We start from the raw sequence: 15,775 nt of genomic DNA on the forward strand, positions 1-15,775 counted from the left end.
GTCTTCTGCTGTGATTGACAATTACAGTGCTTTCCATGAGAGAGAGCGAGAGCGTGTGCGTGTATATATCCATATCCCAAAAGGATCATAGCGTGGCCCTCGAGCCTTTCAGCAAATGGAGCACTTCATCTAAAGAGCTGGAAGCTCTTCAGGCATAAGGAATATTGCTATAGAGCTACACCCCTTCAAAGGGAAGGTCCTCTTCTGGGATGCCTGATGCTAGCTGCCATGAAAAGTTAGTGTCTTATTTAATGTGTCCATGGCCACTTACAGAGCTGTCCTGGCCACCATTTGGTCCTCTTATGATCCCCTTCAGTTCCTCCCTGTTCTCCTGTGGGATTTTGGACAGGAAGGGAATTACTCTCTTCTAGCTGAGGAAGTTACATTGTATGAACAGCCTGGTAGTTTGCAACACGGAGCTACAATGAGGTGGAGGAATATACTTTACTGCCAAAACTTGCTTGGATCCTTTTGCTTGGGCTGCCTTTTTTGGAAGTGAACTTTTCTTGGATTGCCGATGCCATCAGAAACCCAGGATCTGGGCATGCACCAAAGTGACAGAAGTGCTTTGGAGGCAGCAGGGTAGCTATTTTCCCCACTTGCTTAGATGCAAAGGCCAGAGTATCCAGGGTCTGCCACAGTCCCTTCACTAGCTTGAATAAGCCATTGTTGAATAGAAGGGAGATCCTGGCTGAGCTCACTATATCAGAGAGTTTACAAGACCTCACCTGGATTACTGTGGTTTCAACGGCAGGGTCTCTGCGGTCTGTGAGAGGAGGTCCTGGAAAGCCTTCGAGTTGACCACCTCTACCAGGGCCACTGCTTCATGTGGTGACTATGACAATTCCTTCAGTTGGGGCTGGATTTGTTGCTGTCCCTTCATTGTTTGATTGAGTCAGTGGCCTCCCTATTGATGCTGCTGGGGAGCAGGATCTCTTCCTCTTCACTGAGGAACAGGAGGATTTGCTCCAGTACATATAGGATGATAGTCCCCAGTATGGCTAAGAGAGCATGCTATGGGGTACTGGCTAGGTTGAAGTTGGCCAGCCCAGTGCCATTAATATTTTGCTTGAAACAGGGCTTGGAATGGGAGTCCTCCGACAGTAAGGGATAGGAATCCCTACTTGATGCCAGCAAAAACAAATAGTCACAGAGCATGATGAGGAGTATTCTTCCTCAAATGGTAGGGACAGAGTGGTGTTCCCCTGGGGCCAGCTGCTGTTTTGGTGCAGAGCATGTCTCCAGTTCTTCCTTGAGGTACGACCCTTGACAGGTTCAGCTATTGGTGCAGGTGTCAGTAGTGAGATTGGCACCAGACCAAAAGCCCCTTGCGCCTCACCAGCTGACCAGCTTGCCTCCTCCAATTTCGGAGATGTAAGGAGTTTGGAGGCTGTGTCTTTGGAAGAGTGACATTGAAGTCCTCCTTGTGGGGTGGTTCCATGTGGCTCTTGGAGTCATATTTATGCTCCATCTGGTCTTGCCTCTTGATGCTGCCCTTTGGTGTGAGGGCACCAGCACTGTCAGGTTCAGTGCTGAGGTAACTTGTGCCATTGCTGAGGCTGCCCATGCCGAGATAGTTGGCGTTGAGGTTGCAATGTTATTGGCATCTTCTTTGATGACTTCTTCTCTCCGGAGGCCCAGAGTATGGTATCTGCTCAAGGGAGCACTGACCAAAGATTTTTCAGCTCCAGTCTGGCTGTTGGCATCTCCTCAGGGTTAACAGTATCCCACAGACTGGTCTATAAGATAATTTGAGCCAACTGTCCCTGGACTTTTGAGTCCTCGGGGAGAAAGACTGGTACAGAGCATCTATCAGGGTTATGGTTCTCTCCCAAGCAGAAAAGGCATCAGATGTACATTGGGCTAAAAATATAACTGAATTGTAAGACTTTGGGATCTGATCCTACAACTGAAAACCAGGAGCAAAATGAAGTACAATGCATTAAAGATACTAACATGTAAAACAAGCATCCTTAACCGCATTTCAAGGGATGAGTCAAGTTTATATTACAGTGGCCTATGTCAGAATTATTTTTACTAAACCAGTGCCTCATTACTAAACATTCTGAAAGGGGTTCCAATCCAGACTTGCTTTCTTTGACCAAAGTAATTCTTTGACAGCATTTGTGGTTTCGAATATAATAGGCCTTTCTTCTGTTCTTGTTAAAAGCAAATAATTCTAACATTCCCTTTCACAAACAAGGGAAATGTTCAAAGTTGTTTATTTACTTTCTCAGACATGAGGACAGCAAACTGAAAATCTATTCATAAATGATTTCTAATGAATCATTTAGTCACAGTCTACTATTCAACATTAAAGGGGGCTTGAGGGAGGGGGGAAGAGGGCTAATTATTATGCTCTCATTTGTCTGACTAACTGAAACGTGCAATTAATATACTTGGCCAGAGAAATGTGGCTCATTATGCTCACTAGTCATAAGACAAGTCTGGTTTCTAAAATCTGAACTCATCACAGGTGTTCATTAAAAAGCCACACACACACAAATGTTTGCCATTTAGATTTTCAAAACTGCAGTTCCCCTCAATAACCGAGTGCTAGCAGACTAGTAAAGGATATTCTTTTTTTAAACTGTGGGCACAGACTTTTTTTTTGGGGGGGAGGGGGTCCTACTGCAGCGCCAAGCACAGAGAGGGCATTTAAATAAGATTGTGAACAGAATGCAATCTGGATCTCCCTCAGGAAGACAGTGAAGAGTTAAAATAAATTATATATATATATATATATATCACATCACTTTGCAGGAAAAGTATCATGAACTTTTATCCCTTGTTTGAGATTTATTCAATCTTTAGATGACTAAATTAACCCAGGTGAGCAAACTAAATGAGCAAAGAGCAATTTATGAGAGTATGATTGAAATAAGGAATAACCAATGTACTTGCGTTAAAAAAAAAAAGTGATCAAAATAAGGGGTGGAAGCGGTGTTTTTAAACATAAGTGATTTGTTTCCCAAATAAACAGAAGGCAAAATTACTTGCATAAATGAGAAACTCTTACAAATATACACAATATTCTCACAGAAATATAATGGCACACAGAAAAACAACAGTTTTAACTTCCCTGCTGAGGGTTGAATGTGACAGGGAATTTCACAATTAAATAACAGGCAATAGTTCTAGTGAGTTATGGCCCTTCCTTTACTTGGCAAGGAAGATAAAACTGGTGTTTATATACTTTAACACAGTTTGTGCACATACAGAAAATTCCTTCCTTCTTTCATAAAAAGGGAAATATACATCAGCAACGTTGTAATTTCACCCTAGAGGGGAAAGTAAGTGTCAGACCTAGAAGATAAACGATTACAGTGTTTCTGATTCTGTTATAATCATTCTTGCATGTAGTGTTGTAGCTGTTTTGGTCCCAGGATATTAGAGACAGAGTGATGTAATATCTTTTACTGAACCAACTTCTTCAGGTCTTTTTCTGAAGTAGAGCTCTGTGTAAGCTTGCCTGTCTCACAAACAGAAATTGGTCCAAAAAAGAAAAAAAGACATTACCTCACCCACCTTCTCTCTCTAATAATCATTCTTAGGTATTTCTGAAAGCACCTGTCAACAACATGGTATTCTTGACAAGGTTTTAGAACCAAAATGATTCTCTTTATAGATCATAATACAGAGATGGTTGCAAGCCACATGATCCATTCAAACAAACTTGAACTACAGAATCTCTCTGCCAATGTCAAGGGAAGGAAGAAAGAAAAACTAAGGCAAGACTTACATATGAAGTCTTACTAAAAAATGCTAATAAGGCAGAATGGGCCCAATGCAAAATTCACTGAGGCCAATGGGAGTCTTTCCATTAACATCAATGGGCAGTAAATGCTTTGAGTGTGGAGTGCCACTATGTGTAAGTCACTGCCTCAACTGCACCGTTGAAGAAATCCTGATCTAGGCCTTAACTTCCTTTTGCCTAGACAATTGCAATCCCCCCCGCCCCCACATGGCTTCCCTTCAACCCCTTTCTCCACATTGCAAAATACCTGCTACCTGCCTTTCAACAGAGAAAAGGTGCATCAAATCACCCATTGATTCTCTCACAATTCCACTTGCTTCCCATTAGTTCTAGGGATCAGTGCAAAACTGTTCATTCTCCTTGGCAAATTCTACATGGAGACCAAGCTTAACTCACAAATCTGTTCTCCTCTACTCCTTTAGTCCCTTCATTTCCTTTAGCATAAAATTTCTCTGTCCTATTACAGAAGCTGGCTACTATCAAGCGGCTTGTGCCATCTGGAATACCTTCCCTATAACTCTGCTTCATCAATTCTACAGCTCATTTCTTGTCTTGGCTGACTTGATATATCCCTGAAATAATGAGCTGGAAGAGAGACTCTTTACTGTTTTGGAATATTTCTTGTATGAAAGACGCTGTAAAAATAAGGTATTATACTGCATTGGTTTAAGGAACAAACTATATGTAGAACTTCTTTTGTTTTCAGAATTTGCCAGAGATTGGGACAAAATATTTTAGCAAATACTTTGCTAAGATTCCATTTTTATAGGCTGCAAGGTGATGATCATTGATCATTTGCTAGAACGAGGGAAATAATATAAGTCACATAGCTAGAAGGCCATCAAGATTGTGGTGAATGGTAAAACCTAAGAAACTGTGATTTACTTGTAAGCCTTAAAAATAGTACTGGTGAAGATCCCAAATTCACAGCCCTGGAGAATTAAGTCAGCCATTTATTTAACTAACAGGTACAGAGTGGGCAAGAGAGCGCAAGCTCTAGTTGGATGTCACTATTGTCAACAAGCCATTGTGATCTAACAGGACTACAGCCTCTATCCTCCACCACTGAGGTCTTATCTTCTGCTATATACCTTAAGTCTTTCATCTATACCAACAAGACAACATTATACAGTGAAGGTCTTACCCATCCCTGAATCTTTCTTGGTGCCATCTGATATGATATCCACGTGATCGCTGTCAACATCATAGCTGAAGAAATCATTCAAATAAGTCTTCGATCTTTGCCCACCAAATACATATAAACAGCGGTTTTTCTGGAGAGGAAGGAAAGCAGATGCTTAACTTTTGAACTGTGCTCAAGAAAACAAATTCTTAGCCAACCAACTCTCAGTAAGCATTTGCAAAAACATCAATGAATCATGAAAACAAGCAATAGTTCAGGCACATTTTTAGTTGGAGAAGGGAAAATTATTTACATCAGTTTGGCTATTTTGGCATATGGGAAATGTACAAAAAAAATATTAAAATTGAGCTCACTATTTTTTTTGATTCCTGCCCCCACAAAGATTTCCCCAGAAAAAGAAGTTGATTTAATTTGGCAAACAGTTTGCTCTTAAATGAAACATTTACTGGGGTAACCTTTCAAACATAGTATGCTTACAAATCCTCTCATCTTTCAGCGTTTTATGATGTTTTGATGACATGGGTAAACTAAGACGACATTTGTTTAAATAAACTCTACGAAACTATAAGCCCTAAAACCAGAAGGGACCATATCACCACCTACTCTGACCTCTCGTCTATTACAGGTATTACATTTTACCCCATACCCGTATATTGAGCCCAATTATTTTAGTTAAACTAAAGCAGTGTTTCCCAAACTTGGGCTGCCGCTTGTGTAGGGAAAGCCCCTGGCGGGCCGGGCCAGTTTGTTTACCTGCCCCATCCACAGGTCCGGCCGATCGCAGCTCCCACTGGCCGCAGTTCGCCGCTCCAGGCCAAAGGGAGCTGCGGGAAGCGGAGCGGGTCGAGGGAAGTACTGGCTGCCGCTTCCAGCAGCCCCCATTGGCCTGGAGCAGCGAACCGCAGCCACTGGGAGCTGCAATCGGCCAGACCTGCGGATGGGGCAGGTAAACAAACCGGCCCGGCCTGCCAGGGGTTTTCCCTACACAAGCGGCATCCCAAGTTTGGGAAACACTGAACTAAAGCATTTCAGTCCTCAAGAGGACGGGCTGTGCCACAGGCAGCGAACACGATACCAAAGTGCCATCAGTGCCCATGGCCTTGCAAAGGCAGGGAATTGACTTGGTGAGATACGCCCGATGATCCTAGCAGGCAATTCCCCACACTGCAAAGGAAGATAAAAAAACCACCAAGGCACCTGCCAGTCTGACCTGGAGAAAATTCCTTCCCAAACTCCAACTCTGGAGGTTTGACCCTGGGAGATGAGAGCAAGACTCACTAATCAGTCATCTAAGAAAATGATTCACTGTAACACTTCAAAGAACTGGTCCACCCCACATGGTATCTCTGATGCCACAGAGCAAGATTGCACCCAACCCAACCCACCAATTGAATTGAGAATAAAAATTCCTTGTGGACCCCTGAAGCCCTGAACCAGACATCGTCTGAACGTAGAGCTGCAGGTGTCATGACCATGTGGAGGGCAACGTGTACAGTCATCCTCTCCCAGGCCCATGAAGGAAGGTGATGAACAGGAGGATTTCGCAGATCCCAAGGCCAGAAGGCTCCACCATGAACACACGATCCGAAGCTGGACTAAAGCATCTCTTTTACAAATATATCTAATCTCATTTTAATGACATCAGTGATGAGTCCACCATCTCCTTTGGTAAGATGTTCCAATATTTAGATTATCCTGACTGCTAAGAAACAACGTTTTATTTTAATGTTCAATTTAACTTTAACTTTAACTTCCACCAACTGGATCTTGTTATGCTCACTGCTTCCCAACTCGGATCCAGGGCCAGATCCTGAAAGCCCAGGGTGCATACAACTCTTGACTTCAATTACGAGTTCTGCACATAGAGAGTTAGCAGTACTGGATCCTACCAATATCAGATCAGCAATGAAGTGATCTAGTAGAACTTTTTCCATATTTAACTACTACAATCCTGTTTGAACAGGCAGTAAAGTTACAATGCTGTAATTGTGATAAAATCATTCTCTATGGTAAACAGTCTCCTAGTCAAATACACAAGATCATGACTTCACTACAGAAACCAAAAGAAAAACTGGATCACGAGAGAGAAAAGTTATCCAAATACAAATGTATTCATATTAGACACACAATAGACAGAAATGACTAATCAAATATACCAGTTGTATGTTACTGTTTTTCCCCAAGGATGACCAATTAAAAGTCCCTCTGTGTAGGTACATTGCTTTTGCTCTTTTTCAAGTATTTTTTTTAAAACAGACAACGGTCTAAAATTTCCATAAGCTGAGTTTGTGCAAACAGGTATGTGAACACAAAACACACAAGTTCACACAGTTACCTGAAAGAGTATTTTGTGGGAATAACTTAGCAATATTTCTAAATCTTTAGAAGGCAATTTGAAACAAAGTGGAACTTTGAAAAAAGTATCTTCTACTAAATCAAAGGTGGGCAAACTACGGCCCGTGGGCCACATCTGACCTGTGGACCCTCCTGCCTGGCCCCTGAGCTCCTGGCCCAGGAGCTAAGGCCCGGTCCCTCTCCTGCTGTTCCCCCTCCCCCGCAGCCTCAGCTCACTGAGCCGCCAGCGCAATGCTCTGGGCGGTGGGCTGCGAGCTCTTGCCAGGCAGCACAGCTGCAGAGCCGCGGCCTGACCAGGTGCTCTGTGCTGCATGGTGGAGTGGCTGGCTCCAGCCGGGCAGCGCAGCTGACTGTCCTGGTGTTCTGGGCGGCAGAGCTGTAACGCCGCCAGCCACCAGGCTGCATGGGCTCCAGGCAGCATAGTAGGGGGCAGGGAGCAAGGGGGGTTGGATAGAGGGCAGGGGAGTTCGGGGTGATGGTCAGGGGTGGGGATAGGGGTCAGGGCAGTCAGAGAGCGGAGAACAGGGGGGTTGAATGAGGGCAGGGATCCCAGAGGGCGGTCAGGAAGGGGGGGGGGGGTTGGATGGGGCAGAGGGGGGTACTCAGGGGCAAAGGTTCCCGGGGGCGGTCAGGGAAAAGGGGTGGTTGAATGGGGCAGGGGTCCCGGGGGCACAGTCAGGAATGAGAGGAGGATTGGTTGGGGTGGCGGGGGGCAGTCAGGGGACAGGGAGGGGTGGATGGGCCATGTTTAAAAAAGATGAACTCAAACTGGAACGGGTGCAGAGAAGGGCCACTAGGATGATCAGAGAAATGGAAAACCTGTTGTATGAAAGGAGACTAGAGGAGCTCAGGTTGTTTAGCCTGACCAAACGAAGGCTGAGGGGGGATATGATTGCTCTCTTTAAATATATCAGAGGGATAAATACCAGGGAGGGAGAGGAATTATTCCAGCTCAGTACTAATGTGGACACGAGAACGAATGGATATAAACTGGCCGTGGGGAAGTTTAGGCTTGAAATTAGACAAAGGTTTCTGACCGTCAGAGGGGTGAAATATTGGAACAGCCTTCCAAGGGAAACGGTGGGGGCGAAGGACCTGTCTGGTTTTAAGATTAAGTTAGATAAGTTTATGGAGGGAATGGTTTAATGGAAAAACATGATTTTAGCCAAAGGAATACCGTGCCATGGCAGGTAAATAGTATAATGGCTAACAAGGGTCAGGCTGGAGACTCTTGCCTACATGCTCGGGGTTTTACTGATCGCCATATTTGGGGTCGGGAAGGAATTTTCCTCCAGGGTAGATTGGCAGAGGCCCTGGAGGTTTTTCGCCTTCCTCCGCAGCATGGGGCAGGGATCGCTAGCAGGAGTGTTCTCTGCCAATTGAAGTCACTAAGCCACAGGATTTGGGGGCTTCAACAGCAGAGTCAAGGGAAAGGGTAGGGACGGCTTTGTGGCCTGCAGCATGCAGGGGGTCAGACCAGATGATCATAATGGTCCCTTCTGACCTTAAAGTCTATGAGTCCCGGGGGAGGGCCGTCGGGGGCAAGAAGCGGGGGGGGGGAGGGTCCCCTCTGGTCAGGCACAGCCTCCCCTAACCGGCCCTCCATACAATTTCAGAAACCCGATGTGGCCCTCAGGCCAAAAAGTTTGCCCGCACCTGTACTAAATGAACAGAGATAGGAATTCCTAAGGGATCAAAATACGAACACAATAAATCACTACAATTTAAATTTTATGTTTTAAGTTGGCAGTATTAAAACAGTGAAAAATAGAATATACTACTAATCTATACATATTGTAAAAATCTAATCTCAGAGGCCTGGTAATATGTAAAAACCACGCTTAACTTCAATCATAAAGTTCATATTGTCACCAAAATTCTTAGATAAACGTACAGCTGAATAGCGGTTAGGCATTTAAGGACACATTTTTGAAAATCCTCAGTGCCCACAATTGAGGGCAGATTTTCAAAAAGCTCCGATCACATTTAAGCTCCGACATAAGTACAGTAACCAGTTCTGGTCCCCATAATCCAAGAAAGAGGTTGATAGAGATGTAGAGGGTTCAGAGAAGAGCCATGAGAATGATTCAAGCTAAAGAGACTGAGCTGCTTGAATCTAACGAAGAGAAGGTTAAGAGTGGACTTGATGGCAGTTTATAAGTACCTACATGGGGAACAAAAATTTTATAAATGGACTTTTCAACCTAGCAGACAAATGTACAACAAGATCCAACGGCTGGAAGTCAAAGCTAGACAAATTCAGCATGGAAATAATGCATAATTTTTTAATAGTGAAGGTAATTAGCCATTGAAACAATTTACCAAAGGTTGTGGCAGACTCTCCAAGTCGGGCAATTTTTCAATCATAGCTGGAATGTTTTTCTTAAAGGTAGCTTTAATTCAAACATTTAATTAATTCATGGAAATTCTATGGCATGTGTTACATAGGAGGTCAGACTAAAAGATCACAGTTGTCCCTTCTGGGCTTGGAATTTATGAAATAACCAGATTTACAAGAGTATTCAGTACCCGCTAGAGCAGTGGTCCACAACACTGAGCCTGTGGGCGCCATGGCACCCGCCGGGGCATTTATGTGCGCCCGCCTAGTGCCCAGCAGGGGAGAGAAGCCGTGGCCCCGGGCCTGACGGGGACAGAGAACTCTGGGGCTGCTTGGGGTGGCAAAAAGCCAGGAGCCGGCCCTGGGCAGAGCCCTGCTGCTGGAGAGCCAGAGCATCGTCCCCTGGAGCCGAGCCCGGGCTGCGGCGGCGAGAGGGGCTCCTGGAGTGTGTGAGGAGCCGGTGAGGGAGGGAAGCGGGGCCAGGGTTCCAAGGAGGGAAAAGGGGTCCTGCTGCCACCACCGCTACCACCACTGCTGCTGCTCTGAGTCTCCCCAGGGCAGCGCGACGTTTCCCCGCCCGAGTGAGCTGTGCAGGGTGCCGCCGGGCTGGGCAGGGGGCGCAGATCCCAGCTCGCGCGCTGATGGGGCGAGTGGCTGGGCAGCCCAAGCTGCCAGGGAGCTGCCCCCTCCTGCCCTTGGACCCAGCCTGCTGCACACCTCCCCAGCCTCAGCCCCGCACTGCTTGCCCTGGGCCCCCACAGCGCAAGGGGCGGGGAGAGGCAGAGCCCGGCTCCGAGTGGGGCAGTGGGGGATACTGCCCCGCCGGGGGACCCTTGCGGCTTGGGCAGCTGGGGGTCAGTGTCTGTCCTCTCAGCTCTGCCTGCATGGGGCTGGGGAAGCAGCTGTCAGCGCCTGCCCCTCTCAGCCCTTGCACCCCCCATCCCGCTCGCGGCCTCTTCACTTGTACCTCCCCGCATCACTCCTTCGCCGAACCCCTTCCCCTGGTACTCTCCCTTCACCCGCACCTCTCCCCTTGTACCCTCCCCCAGCCCTCTCCTCCCACACCTCCCCCTTCCCCTGCACCTCTTCTCCTGCAACCCTCCTGATACCCCCTCTCTCCTCCTCCTCCACCCTCCTCCGCAAGTACATCACACCCCGCTTCTCTGCCAGTGTAGAGCCCCCAAGCACCCCCACACCTCTGCCTGAACCCTCTTTACTAGATCCCCATCCCTTTCCAGGTACAAGGTTTGAGGGTTAGTCCCTATGCCTTCCATGTGCATTTGAGCGCGGGTGGGGGACGGCACTGGGGGGGGGGGGGGAGAGACCCCAGGGCTGGGGTGGGGGGCAGCCAAAACTTTTTTTGCTTGGGGCGGCAAAAAACCTAGAACCGGCCCTGCCCCGGCAGGCGGGGGGCCTGCCTAGTGCCCAGCAGGGGAGAGAAGCTGGGGTCCCGCGCCTGCTGGGGACAAAGTACTCCCGGGCTGCGGGCGCCGGTGTTCTCTGTCCTCGCGGCTTCTCTTCGTCTTCTCTCTGGATTCATATCTTATGTAATATTAAATATGATGTTTTTCGTATTATTTAATGTACAAATACAAAATAAGCCTTGGAAAACTGTTTGCACCCGCCACACTCTTCTGAAAACATGAATGTGCTACTGGTCACAAAAAGGTTGGGGACCACTGTGCTAGAGCCTTTCAAGAACAGAAGCTGCTGGGTAATGAACATTTTTGACAATCAGGCCCTTATTTTCTCAAACTCAAACACAGATATATCTACAATTCACCACCTGCTGCCATTAATATTATGCATCATCTATCAGGCCAAAGGATCCCAAAATGCTTTACCAACTTTTAGCAAAGATCACTTGAGACCCCCGGAAATGCAGCATCCCTGAAGGGAGAGGGAGAGGAGGGAATGCGACAGTTGTTTAATTCAGCGCACTACTACATACAGTTCAGATGATGACTACCATTTCAAACTAAATCACAAGGTGAATTTTAAAAGTATACAAAAACACACATTACTACCACTGTCTCCTACAAACAGTGCCAGTGTTAATGATTATAAGTGGCTAATATCTGTTTTACTTCTCACCCAAAAGAAGAATCTGAAGAAAGATTAATGTGCTCAATGAAGTTGAACAGGTTCACACCCTAAAACCAGGCATTACAACTTAAAATTCAAAGTTAACTCTTACCGAATGGAATAACATGCAGTGTCCTATTCTGGATTGGATGTCCTCAGGTCCAGCATTACACGAATCTTCTCTCAACAGTTTCCATGTTTGACATTGACAGTCAAAAGCAAACAATCCACTAAATTGAGGTTCACTGGCTCTGCTGTCATCTACACTGCCATTACATGTCAAAATCCTACCTCCAAACGTATAGATCATGTGTTTTTCGGAATCCATACACATCTGTAGGAAGCAAGAGATGCATGTTAAACTAGATTTGTTTAATCAAGAATACATTAATATTTCATATCAGCAGATAAAAAACCCTTAGCTCATTGAGGTAACCAGTAGAACAGCAGTATTCAGCATGAGTTAACATAAGCACATCCTCCTTCCTTAATCTGTAGTAAATGAAGCAGTTTGCAGCTAACTCCAGGGGGAATACAGATGCAGTGCACAGAGATTACTGGCCCCCTAGTTTACAATGTGGCTTGGCTGCCCACATGAAGCAACACTGCATGCCAGGGTCTAGTGGCTCCGTTCTCCCCATCTGCATAAGATGAGGGCAACCACAGGCTGCACTTTGGTCACCTCGGAGTATTCAACAATGTTTTCAAAATTTGATGTACAAGAGTAAAAATGAAGACGTCAATGGTTTGCTTTTTTACTCTACTGTTTGCAATAACCTCTGTCATAACATATACAAAAAGCTACCATCTGATAACGGCGAGGCAGGGGGAGTCAAGATTACTGAGGACTGGCCAAGGACTGCACACACAGCTAGGATTAAAATGGCCTATGGTTTTTGTTACCCCATGCTCAACTCTGCCCCTCTTCCTCCAGCAGCCTTCCTGTTTGTCTCATCTACTTGTTATTTCTAAAACAGCAGGGCTCTGACCTTGTAAGGTCTCTAGGTCTTATGGCAATATAGATGTTAAGAGATATGTACTGTTATTAAACAATCTCTAAAGCTTGAAACAACTATTTTACAACACCCAAAAAGTGCCTCTCAGTACAAAGACGACAATGTGGTCCCTGCCTCCAAAAAACTTAATTCAGATATGAAACAACAAACGGAGTTACAAAAAAGTAGGAAAAAGCAGGGGACGCAGGGAAGGAGGACAGATGGAATTACAACAGCATTAGGTGGCTCCTCAGCACAGGTTAGATCACAGCTTGGCACAAAAGGTAGGAAAAAATATCAATTTAATTTTAATTTGAATTCTTCAAGGTACAATACTCCAAAGAAAAATTGGCAGCCAATTCCGTAATCAATTCCTATGCCTATGAAGTGCATATACGTGTATACGCACGCGCACACACACCATAATTGTTTTTAAATTAAAAAGTAGGCCAAATTTTGATCAAAAACCAAGCTCTTTTTCCAATATCTGCATTGGCTCTTGCACTGTTGTCCACAGTAACACCCAACACTGGCTACAATATGTTTGCGGTGCCACAATCCCAGTGACGAGCAACTGTGCAAGACCAGCTCTCCCAGACATAGCTGCATTGTTTCTTGATCTTCACAGGAGATTACAAGATACTAACAAATAACTTCATGTTCTTAAAAAAAAAAAAAATAGGGTAGGTTTTTTAGATTGTAACATTAACATTGCTAGTTAGGAACATACATTTTTAAAAAAATACATCATATCCATTTCTCCCAATATATATTTTTAGTTGCATTACCTGGTGCACACACTTTCTCAATTCTAGTAATGGGCTATAGTAAGAAATGTTTTAAGCAAAGCCCGGGAAGTAAAAGTGCACTCAATGTTTATCTCTGCACCTGACCTGATGATCAAACACCAGCTTGGGACCTCCATCTGCTGCAGTGTCTTCACTTAGCAACATCCATGTGTTCGTGTCAATGTCATAACGGTAGAAATCGCTTTTCAGAGATTTACTGTTCCTCACGGAGGAATCCAGATAACGGCCCAGTGTGTAGATTTGCCTTCGCTGAATATCGATGCACATCTTGTGACAAGATCTGGCACTAGGACCATTCTATTAAAAAAGGAAGTTAGAAAACATTTTAATAGGCACAATACATTTATTAGGGCCCCAGATATTTGCTCAGTCAGGGTAAATAAATACTCAACAATTATATAGCCTTATAAAATAATCTGCTTTGGAGAATACATAAAATTCTTTATTTCCATCCCCACTGATATTCCCTACAGCAGAGGTGGCCAACCTGTGGCTCTGGAGCCACATGCGGCTCTTCAGAAGTTAATATGCGGCTCCTTGTATAGGCACCGACTCCGGGGCTGGAGCTACAGGCACCAACTTTCTAATGTGCCTGGGGTGCTCACTGCTCAACCCCTGGCTCTGCCACAGGCCCTGACCCCACTCCACCCCTTCCCGTGCCCTCCCCTGAGCCCTGCCGTGCCCTCGCTCCACCCCCTTTCCCCCCAGAGCCTCCTGCAGAGCACAAAACGGCTGATCAGCGCCTCCCCGCACCTGCCGATCAGTGGGTGGGAGCTGCTGGGAGCTGCTGATGTATTACTGTGGCTCTTTGGCAATGTACATTGGTAAATTCTGGCTCCTTCTCAGGCTAGCCACCCCTGCCCTACAGCATGGGCACATGCTATTCATACATTGTAAAGGTCCAGTTCACTTTAGAAAAGCAATGACATTATGACCTAATACACGTCTTTTCCAGCTAATTTTATGACCTGCAGTTTGAGAACTTTCCTTAAAAGAGTGAATTTCCAGGTGCATGTGAAATCTACTTAAGATATTAAAATGACAATAGCTGATCCACTCAATGCACAAGTTCAAATATCATAGCCTATAAATACCTACATGGGATGATGATGTAATAACAGCGGTCTCCTTAATTAAGCAGGACGGACATGACAAGATCCAACGACTGGAAGTTGAAACTAGACAAACTGAAAATTAGGTGCCAATTTTTAAGAGTAAGGGTACTTAACCAATGGAACAACCTATCAAGAGATATGATAGATTCACCAAAACTAAATCTTTAAAATCAAGAATGGAAGTCTTTCTAGAAGATATTCTTCAGTTTAGCCACAAGTTACAGGGCTTGATGAAGTAAAATCCCCAAACCTGAGCTATTCGGGAGGTTAGAGAATTACAATGGTCCCTTCCAACATTAAAAAGGAAGAAGTGACTAACATGGTATCCTGCTAATCCATTGGCTCCCAGATACCAAAGGCTTCTCAGAGAAACTTCTGATGGAAACTTCAACATTCATTCAGCAAAATCTCTGACCTGCTATCAGAACGCTCCACTTTTGTTTTCTGATCAATACTTTCCAGATATTCACAGTTAGCTACACCCTGGACTGGATCTGGATGCAAAAAATACAAGAACTGTCCTTCCTATGCAGGTAAAACTACTTCAAGAAGGAATTCCCTACTGCAAGTCAAAAAAACTACTGGTCATGATCTGCTGCTAAAAAAACTTGGAATTACCAAAATTCCAAAATTTACAGAAAAATCTATCCAACCAAGAGCGCTGAATGCAATCAAACCTGAATATGCAAGATATGACGTAACCAACGTTTCTATCCTTGGTTGAGAAAACAAGAAAGTTAAAAAATACAGAAAGTATCCACTCTGCTGCTGCAGAGCATGGGCCATAAAGTGACTCCATACTCCAATGTATGAGTACGTATAAAAGTGGTGGGTGTGTGCGTGTGTGTGTGTTGTCAGAGTCCCAAGTGTGCAAAGACTTGTTCAAGGTTTCATGTACTTTATTATTCACATAAGATTTTACGAGAAGAAAGGCTTTTTTCGCCCTTCCAGGTTATACACTTACAGTTTATTTGATCTTAACCTTGGCTTGCTCTGAATCACTTGGAACAACATCTGGAAGTGATGTGAGAGCTTAAGACATTTTGCTTTTGTCAGCCATTTTAGGTGTTTGGTTGGGCATGAGGAAGAGTTCTTTGAGTAATTTTAGCATTCTGACAAAAGAAACCTAAACACTGAATAATATAGCTCTCCAGCAAGCTCAATATTAGAGCTGGAG

The 15,775-nt window shown here is 45.0% G+C and overlaps 1 protein-coding gene across 4 annotated transcripts in view; it reads right to left on the reverse strand.

The window, feature by feature from the left end:
- The window catches only part of MKLN1 (muskelin 1), a 194,541-nt gene that overhangs the window by 48,232 nt on the left and 130,534 nt on the right, over window positions 1-15,775 (reverse strand). For all 4 annotated transcript variants that reach the window (XM_008169562.4, XM_065552932.1, XM_008169563.4 and 1 more), the window contains 3 exons: window positions 13,568-13,780; window positions 11,792-12,013; window positions 4,902-5,031 (listed from right to left, as the gene is read on the reverse strand). In XM_008169562.4, coding sequence (XP_008167784.1) covers window positions 4,902-5,031; window positions 11,792-12,013; window positions 13,568-13,780 — 565 coding nt within the window. The remainder of the gene's footprint in view (window positions 1-4,901; window positions 5,032-11,791; window positions 12,014-13,567; window positions 13,781-15,775) is intronic.

This window comes from Chrysemys picta, chromosome 1, assembly GCF_011386835.1.
Source record: "Chrysemys picta bellii isolate R12L10 chromosome 1, ASM1138683v2, whole genome shotgun sequence".
In the NCBI taxonomy this organism is placed as follows: Eukaryota; Metazoa; Chordata; order Testudines; family Emydidae; genus Chrysemys; species Chrysemys picta.